This window comes from Mirounga leonina, unplaced genomic scaffold (genome assembly GCF_011800145.1).
Source record: "Mirounga leonina isolate KUSES-001 unplaced genomic scaffold, KU_Mleo_1.0 Mir_82, whole genome shotgun sequence".
Taxonomy (NCBI): Eukaryota; Metazoa; Chordata; class Mammalia; order Carnivora; family Phocidae; genus Mirounga; species Mirounga leonina.
The window spans coordinates 11968998-11978817 of record NW_023270825.1 but is presented as its reverse complement, the minus strand read 5'-3'; the positions used below and the strand labels follow the sequence as shown (position 1 = coordinate 11978817).

The following is a 9820-nucleotide window of genomic DNA, read 5'->3' as shown; positions in this document are numbered from 1 at the left end:
ACCTGAGCCGAAGGCAGATGCTTAACCATCTGAGCCACCCAGGCGCCCCAGAACCCTTATTTTATACAGGAATCAAACTTAACTGCCGAAAATAAATGTTTTAAATAAATTAATACAATTTTTGTGCTTGGTAATAATACATAGTAAGCTGTTATCATGCAATAATAAGGTAAAATCTGATTAATATCTCAGCAATCTACAAAATTTCAAATTAAATGCTATTGAATAGAATCGTATGTTATAAACACTGTTGAGAATTTCAGAATTTTTTTTTCTAGGCCAGAACTCCTAGTGTGAGGCTATCGTATTTCTATTTTCTATAATTAAGAAATGTGTCAATGAATTTTAAAAGTAAATTTACTAATAAGGTAAATAATCCAGCATTCTCTCTCTCAACAGGATGATATTAGCCTTCAAGTCCCACCATATTGTGCAATAAGACATGACTCAATGAGTTCATTCATTTTTTTCTGTTTATTCATTGCTCTACCCCAAACACTCAAAACACTGCCTTATCAGCTAAGTGAATGAATAAACAGATATGTACTTCCTGCGTGCCAGGTACTATGCTAGCCTCAGGAACACAGCAACAAACATGACCCCGTTCTCATGGAAACTGCACTGGAGAAGATGCACTGAACTGAATGAAAATTATGTAATTATTCAATTACAATTATGATAAAAGCAACAAAGGAGAGTTACATATGAAAATAGAATCTAACACTGCCTAAGATGTTAAAAAAAAAAAAAAAAAAGACTTCTGAGGAACAGACTTTTAAGCTAGCACCTAAGTGGGTGGGTTGGGGGAGATTAGCAAAGGGAAGCACAAAGAGGAAAACTATTGCACGTGGATGAAATGATGTGTGTGAAATCCTTTAGAAGGGAGGGGCGTCCTGCCTCCCAAGAACTGAAAAAAGACCAGTGGGAAAGATGAGGCTGGAATGAAAGGAAGAGCTCAGACAATGAAAGGGCCTTGTAGATTGAAAAATTTTGGATTTCGCACCAAGAGTAATGGTAACTAAGGAGTGACCATTGTATTTGTATTTAAAATGTATCAATCACCCTGGCTGCTGGGTGGAGAATGGTTCAGAGGGAAACCAGAAGGAGGCAGGAAGACCAACTTGGGGGGCGGGGTGGAGAGTGCAGAATTTATAGGTGGGAGGTGATGCTGTCTTTGACTAGAGATGTTACAGTGGGGATGCAGAAGTGGGTGGATTCAAGATATACACAGCACACACACTACTGAATAAGGTGATTGATTGAGTATGGGCGATGAGAGAGAGAAGTTCCAAGGTGGCTCCTAGTTTTCTGTAATGACTAACCAGGTGGATGAGAGCTCTTTTTATTAAGATGGCGGAACAATGCAGGCCAGACTGTGGTAGAATGGGAAATCCACAGTTTGGTTTGGTATATGTTCTAGAAAAGATGTCCACATTAGCCAAATGATATTGGAGCTCATTAGTAAACTAGGGCAGGGATAAAAATTTGGCAGCCTTTGGCCAGTAGATGGGAAGCCATGGGAATAGATGAGATTGCCCCGAGTAATAACATAGAGTGGGAGAAGAGGGCCTAGGACTGAGTCCTCAAGAAGTCCTAACGTTTAAAGTGCACAAAGATGAGCCAACAGAGAAGAAAGAAAAGGAAAGGCTAGAAAGGTAAAAAGACAGCAAACAGAGCATAATGACATGAAAGCTAAGGAAAGATGTGATTTCAAGGAGGGAGAGTTCTATCGTTAAGAAAGTTTATGAGTGGGGCACCAGGGTGGCTCAGTTGGTTAAGCCTCCAACCCTTGATTTTTGGCTTAGGTCATGATCTCAGGGTCATGAGATCGAGCCCCACATCCAGCTCCTTGCTGGGCATGTAGCCTCTTTAAGATTCTCTCCCTCTCCCTCTGCCCTGCCGTCTCCCCCACCAGCTAAGTATGCACTCTCTCTCTCTCTAATTAAAAAAAAAAAAAAAAATGCCCCGCATCGGGCTCCCTGCTCGGCGGGGAGCCTGCTTCTCCCTCTTCCATTCCCCCCTGCTTGTGTTCCCTCTCGCTGTCTCTCTCTCTGTGTCAAAATAAATAAATAAAATCTTTAAAAAAAAAAAAAGGAAGGAAGTTGATGAGTAATAAAGAAAAAATAACTGAAAAGCATTTAAGACTTCAGAATGAAGTTCAGTGCTGTGTCTGGATGAAAGACAGAAGAGACTAGGCCAAGAACAGAACAGTTAGAAATTATTTATAAAGGGGAGACCAAATAAGGCAGAATCTAGAACAGGGTGAGAAGTCTAGGAACTTTTTAAAAGAAGGACATAGACCAGAGAGAGGCCTGAAGTATAGGAGACCTAAGAGAGGCTGTGCTGAGAAAATAAACTTCCTACTCCCTGAATTCGTTTACACTGGAGGAATTTGTTGGCATTGTTCTCTACTAGTTACTAAAGCCTGTTGAGGAAGCAGAAAGAAAGGCTTGGGAATGGTCAGGTGGGAGAGGGAAAGTGAGGAAAGAATAAAGACCCCAGTGAGAGTGAAAACAGAGCTTCTGGAAATCTCCACTGGTCGCAGTTAGGCTCAGTTGTGGTAGTGTGGGAGTGGGGGTGCTTCACAAGGAGCATGCTGCACTTCCCTGCATTATGGTGTCTCCACAGCTTCCTCATCAGTACAGACTTAATCCCCAAGATGATATCCATTGGGTTCTTTCCACTGGACACATCACCCACCTATCCTGAGACAGTCGCGCATGCACCAGGGAGGTTGGAATGACGCTAGAAGAACCCAGTAGAGAAGGAGGGACTCAAGGAATAGTAGAGAAAATAGGTATAACAAATGGAATGAGATCGCTGGAAAAGCAGAGGACTGGATTCAGAATTCACAAGAACTGACTGACTTTCTAACATCATGGAGGATGGATGTAGATAAAATAAGCTTGTGGATATGATGGTGGAAAGTGGAAAGAATGCCTGACACTGTTTTCTTTGTGAGGCATGAAATAAGATGTTCCACTGAGAGTCAAGAAAGGAGCAGGTGGGCCGAAGGTCAGAAGAGAGTGGAAGGAAATATAAACTTTTTCACAGTGACTTCAGCTGACAAAATAAATAAAGCAAGACTCCCAGTCAGGCAGAATCAGAGTGACCAATAACAGTGCCACCAATCTGCCTGGTTTTGGGTGTTCCAAATCAGAGATTTACCAAAGTTTTCCTAATTCCTTCATCTGCAGGGGCACCTGGCTGGCTGTGTGACTCTTGATCTCAGCATTGGATGTTCCAACAGATTGCATATGGAGCCTACTAAAATAAAAAAAAACAAAAAAAACCCAGAGATGCTAATTCCTTCAGCTGCATTTGATTTTATTTGAGCCTCTAAAGCATGTTGTCCATACCTCGAATCCTGCTTTTTACTACAATTCTGCTTTATACTATTTTATTTCCCTACTAAAATATAAAACCCAGAGTAAAGAGTGATGGCTTATTCATCTCTGTCCCTGCAAGCACCTACAACAGTTCTTTGCAAAAAGTACTATATAGATATTTTTACAGTTAATTATTAAGTATATAAAATAGCTCATTTAAAAATTTAGTTGTTTCAAGATCAAGTCTCCATACAGCGCATTAATCAAGAAATATTAAAGACCCAGAAATTAAACTAAAAGACAGTAAGAGCCACAGTCAACAAAATCTGTTAAAATAAATCTAGTTCTATCATGAACAGATATTTTTTATCATCCTCCTGCCTCAGAAACTAAATAATGGTGGCTCAGAAAACAAATTCCACAGCATGAGAATATGAAAATCAATACTGAATAAACCCCATCTTCATCTAAAGACATATCTTACTCAGTGATTTAGCTATGCATGTAATCAGATACCTTTTAGCCACCTGAGAAGACATATAGAACTTTCTTTCTGGACATCTACTGCTATTATCAGAGTCCTACAGTTTAATATAGTCATACCGTTAATACAGTTATCGTTCTATAATTTAGTTACCAGTTTTAACTAATAATAGTTATTTTAGAGATCAGATTTTCTATACATGAGAAAGTTAAAAATCAGTAATTGCCAAGTTAAAAAAATTCTACCAGGATATGATTTAAAATGTAGGCAGCATTCGTCTTCAGACAAAATATCCAATTTTAGAGGGCAACATTAACTCTTTTAGTATCTTTTAAACACTAAACCTCTATTTCAACATGGACATGGTACTTCATATACATTCACTTTTCATAATTCTTTCCTCAACTCAAATGTTTCAACCAACACTTCAAGCATTTGAGGTTGACTATTGAACACTAATTTCAGCTGACCCATCAAGAGAACACTAGTAGATGTCTGTTAATTTTATGTGTCAATTTGACTGGCCAGGGGTGCCCAGGTGACGTTATTTCTAGGTGTGTCTAAGAGGATGTTTCTGGACATGATTAACATTTGGATCAGTGGGCTCAGTAAATCGTGCTCCTCAATGTGGGTGGGCATCTTTTGGTCTGCTGAGCACCTGAATAGAACATAAGGGAGATGAAGAAGGAATTGATCCTTTTCTCCTGCCCTCACACTGGGATTCATCCCATTGGTTCCTCTGGTTCTCAGGCCTTCAGATTCAGACTGAACTAGACTACTGGACTTCCTGGGTCTCCAGCCTTCATGGCAGATTGTGGGATTTCTTAGCTTCCATAAACACAAGAGCCAATTTCTCGTAATTAAAAAATACATATATTTTTAGATATACATACATCCTATTGGTTCTGTTTCTCTGAAAAACCCTACCTAATACAGTGTACATACAGATATTTTATCTGGTACTTCCCTCAATATACCTCACCAAATATCAAAAGGAAATATATATCCTTTGAAATATCTATTACAAAAGTTTCAAAAAAAAAAAAAAGTATCCATTACTGCCATGATATAAAATGGTGACATTTACTGAAAATTTCTAAAATCCTTAAAAAATAAGTGATGATTTGATCAAACAAACAACAGAAATTTTTGCTGGGAAATATAGTTTCAGTACATTATCAGAGCAATTCACATAACTACTTTCAAGCAGAAGTTCATTTTAGGTTATTTTCAGATCACAATTACATGTTCAAAATCCCACTGGCTCCTTCTTAACAGTCTGGTAAGTGCTGGAACTGATATACTTCAATGATAATTTCTCTAGGTGGTCTGCTAAAAAAAAACCAAAAATCATGCAAAACCAAATGAAAGCCAAATAGTGATGACGTATTTTGACATGGGCTGCAGCTACCCAACTGTATCAACTGGAAAGCTTATAAATAAGCACAATGTAAAGGATGAGTTGTACAAACTATCAGCTATCCATGGGAACCCTTCCATGGCTTCCTCTGGCCAACCAGCATCACTTTGATTCCCTTCTCCTTGTTATAAGTGAGTAAAGGTCAAGAAATGCTTAAGCTGGGGCACCTGGGTGGCTCAGTCATTAGGTATCTGCCTTCAGCTCAGGTCATGATCTCAGGGTCCTGGGATCGAGCCCTGAATCGGGCTCCCTGCTCAGCGGGAAGCCTGCTTCTCCTTCTCTCACTCCCACTGCTTGTGTTCCCTCTCTCACTGTCTCTTTCTCTGTCAAATAAACAAATAAAATCTTAAAAAAAAAAAAAGAAAGAAATGCTTAAGCAAAAACAAAGACAAGTGATTTTTGCTTACCGTCTCATTTTTTATTACCAGCTTCTAATGTTTTTCTCATAATATGAACAGCTATTAACAGAAGAGTGTGTTTCTTTTTATATTTCATGCAAAGCTTCAAAGGAACGACCAGAATATCATCTGCATTCGGTACCTCTTACACCTGAAAAAGGCTTAAGTAAAACTAATTAAAATATTTGGGACCTTAGCTGTGTCAATACTAGCCTAACTGAAAAGTCTTTTAAATGAAAAGGTTTTTTTTTAATTTACCTAGGATTCTAAGACATACAAGAAACCAAGAAATCACACTTTCTCTGAAATTATACATTATATACATATTGCAAAAATATTAAAAATTAAATAATTTAAAATTGAGTTAAATACATGACTACCTATAATAAATTTAGGAATTGAGAGCTTTAATAGAACACAAAAAAAATTAGCCAAATAAAATTCTAGATTTTTTTAAAACAACATCTGTTATTTATTATCTAAAAGCCAATACACTTATTTGGTGGCTATTAAAATAGGTGCATTTCCAGAGGATTTTTAAGGCAGTGAAACTACTCTGTATGATACTAGAGTGGTGGATATATGACATTATGCACTTGTTAAAACTCACAGAATGGACAATACCAGGAATGAACCTTAATGTAATCTACAGACTTCGGGTGATAATGCTGTGTCAATGTATGTTCATTGATTTTAACAAATGTTATCACGCTGGTGGGAGATGCTGATGACGGGGGAGGCTGTGTGTATGTGGGGGTAAGGGGTATCTGGGAACTCTTTGTACTTCCTTCCTCTCAATTTTGCTGTGAACCTAAAATTGCTCTAAAAAATAAAGTCATTTGTCTCAAAGATTTAAAACACTACCATACAAGGTGATTTCTCGTGAAAGTTCATGTGAGTACTGACCAATATGCCATTTTTCACAAATCTAAGGAAAAAAATTATTTCCAAATGCAGTGTTAGAGAGTCCCTGCCAACTGTATAACATAAACCCTAGGGAGTGGAAGCAAAGGACACGTAAACTACGTATATTTTGTACCTTGCGCACATGGTACCTAGGAAAAGAGGAATTGTTTATTTGAGAAAATCTTAATGAGATATGCAGACCATAAGAACTAGAATGAAGAGGATATGCTGAAGCTATACCAAAGTATCTTCCGGCCTAAAATATCACCATCTATCTCTTGGCATCTGTAGAACAAGGTAAGAGAGAAAGAAAAATGGAAGACCATAATCACAGAGCACTTGGTCCACTCATTAGCAAAACTAAAGTCAGACTTTCCAAGATCAAAGATGGAATTCTTTGTTTCTCCAAACAGCTGTTCTTTTTGGCCATAGCTTGAATAATTCAGCCAACTAACCTGACATTATGCCCACATACTGACTTCTAACGAGTACCTGAGAGAAACTGCAATAGAAAATATTTGCGGGGCATCTGGGTGGCTCTGTTGGTTAAGCATCCAACTCTTGATTTCAGCTCAGGTCATGATCTCAGGGTCGTGAGATCGAGCCCCACATTGGGTTCTGCACTGGGCATGGAGCCCGCTTAAGATTCTCTCTCTCCAGGACTCTCCCTCTGCCCCTCCCCACAAAAAAAAAAAAAAGAAAGAAAGAAAGAAAGAATTTACTACAATGTGGTTTCTTTAAAATCATGGGAAAATAATGTCATGGATTATAGAACAAATAGTTTATATTTTAAAAAACTAAAAAGAAGGAAATGATTATCATAAAATATTGAACTTGCTAATTAAGCTCATTTAATTCTGCTAATTAGGATGGACCATATGGATGATAATCTTACTCCAACTCCAATTAAAACAAAGGGTAAAATACTTGAGAGAGGAAAACATATAGCAAAATGTGTATACACTAGGTTTCCAATTTAACTTCAACCTTCTGGTGTTTTCATTTATTCTTGCCAAAATACAGTGTTTTAGATTTGAAGTTTCTTGGAGATAAATAATTTACAAAGTGGCAATATGACGCCTTATGGGTAAGAAATGAGAAAAACAGGGCACAAGTTTTCCCCAAATCCAGAAGAGTTGAAGCGGTTTAATTCATTTTTCCTTTCTGCGAGAAAATATATAGCAAGAGGTAAACACTGGAGTCAAGATCTAATCAATAATGACTAGCACTGAAATAATCAGTAGTAAAGTCTTCTACATTCTAACAGTACTAACAGAGATTTGATATACTAGATTTTTAATATCCAGGTAAAGCTTTAAAAAAAACCCATAAACACAATATAGCAATAACGACCTATGGTTGAAATTCTCATTGATTGTGTAACTTATTTAGTTGCCCCAGCATACTACTCTTTATTTTACTGTCTATTTTGGCAAGTTTTAAAACATTCCCTTTACTTTGGATATTCGATATAATTCATCCCATTTTTTAATCAAATTTAATTTTCCATAAGATCCATTATCAATTGTAATTATGACCTCCATAAATACATTGACAAATGTATTGATTTGTCTCTCCTCCTTGGTAGCAAATTGAAATCGTAAGTCTTCTAAAAGAATGTCAAGTTCTTCACCAAATTAACGTGTGATGTCTTCAAGATGGGTTTAATTTGTGCCACTTGATAACAACCTTTTCTGGATTTGTAACTGTCTCTTTCCACTGACTCGCTGCTTCGGTGTGATTACTATCTTCGCTTATCCAAATCTGTAAAGGAACAGTACAATCATTTAACTTAACACGAGAACAGCAACTGAGTTCAGTTAATTCCTCTTACTGATGAAAGACAAGTGGAAGGCTGGCTCACATATTTTTCAATTAAACAATCTTTCCATTTTTCCAAAAATATGTCAAAACACTTAACCTGTTTAGTCACTCTGAAGACTAATGTTATATGATCCAATCCAACTTCAAAACTGGATGTGAGATATTCTAAAATCATTTCTCCCAAAACAGTAATTAGTATCCTTCATTAACGAATAAATCTAGGAGCTCAACTTACAATTGATCCCAACCATTCAAAATCATTTTTGTGAGAATAAACGGAGACTAATCATGATTTAAGTTAGACTCGTAAGAAATGTACATTTTAAAGGACTTTTTACATTAGATAAAGCTGTGATTTTTAACTGAAATCTAAACCATAACTTTAGGTAATAGATATAAATGAACTTGAGAACAAGTGCAGAGCATTATGCAGACATAAGACATCACACCTGCCCAGAGGCAAAGGGGGACAAGGAATATGAAGGCTGAATGCTCACCTCAGCTTTAGCACTAACAGGAATTAACTTCTCTGAGACTCAGTTTCTAATTCTTTTAAATAAAGAAATTGGAGCAGGTCACTGATTTTCAAACTTTTTCCCCTTAATTTCCTAGTCTGAAGAACTTTTCCTTTAAATAAAATCTTACAAAGAACCTAATATATGAAACAGGTAACACCAGGGTTCTTTGGCTAATATGAGTGGGAGACCTTGAGTCTGCATTTGGCTCCCCCACCATAGTGGTTCCTGAGGATACCAGAGAAGCCACAGGAACAGAGAGCCAGCAAGATCCCTTCCAGAATTGTAATTCTTAACTAGACTCTCAACCAAGAAAGTGGAATCACCAAAAAAGTTATCTTGAAAATCACCTGTCAAGGAAATTGCCCATTCCATTCATACATGATAACCGGGGCTTGAGGATATAGGAAAACTTTAACTGAACGCACTTCATAGGCCTCAAGACCTTGAAAAGTATGCTACTTATACGAATTCTTGAGTCCAAATTCCTTCCCAAATAGGAATAAATGAAGAACAAAACTATAGATTTTTTATACAAATATTTTAAGTAAAATGCATGAAGAAGTGAGTCAGTTATTATCAACCTTTGAATATTCACATATAATTTGAGGATTTCATGTAAACTGCTAATAACATCTTGTTATCAAGCAAAAGCTTTTAAACCAATAATGTATATTTTAGAATTTAAATGGAAATCAAACAATCATAATTAAGATAAAAGATAATGGACAGCTACCATTAATCTGCTCAGAGTAAAAGAAACTACAAAGGAAACAAGTCCCCATAGGATTGGCAAGTAAGCAAGTGTTATGTTGTCTTACACAGACTACTAAGAATTTTTTTTCTTTTCATTTTTTTTTTAAATTTTATTTATTTATTTGAGAGAGAGAGAGCACATGAGAGGGGGGAGGGTCAGAGGGAGAAGCAGACTCCCCGCTGAGCGG

The 9820-nt window shown here is 37.0% G+C and overlaps 1 protein-coding gene and 1 long non-coding RNA gene across 5 annotated transcripts in view; both read right to left on the bottom strand.

Annotated features, from left to right (window-relative positions):
- Positions 1-3058: 3058 nt before the first annotated feature.
- On the bottom strand, positions 3059-7117 carry LOC118002688. The gene is made up of 2 exons (XR_004677085.1): positions 5641-7117; positions 3059-3267 (listed from the first exon to the last, which is right to left on the bottom strand). It is a non-coding gene; the product is annotated as an uncharacterized LOC118002688 (long non-coding RNA).
- Positions 7118-7707: 590 nt separating this feature from the next.
- TC2N (tandem C2 domains, nuclear) overlaps positions 7708-9820 on the bottom strand; it is a 36274-nt gene continuing 34161 nt past the window's right edge. For all 4 annotated transcript variants that reach the window (XM_034992519.1, XM_034992515.1, XM_034992516.1 and 1 more), the window contains exon 12: positions 7708-8301. In XM_034992519.1, coding sequence (XP_034848410.1) covers positions 8191-8301 — 111 coding nt within the window. In that variant the 3' untranslated portion in view covers positions 7708-8190. The remainder of the gene's footprint in view (positions 8302-9820) is intronic.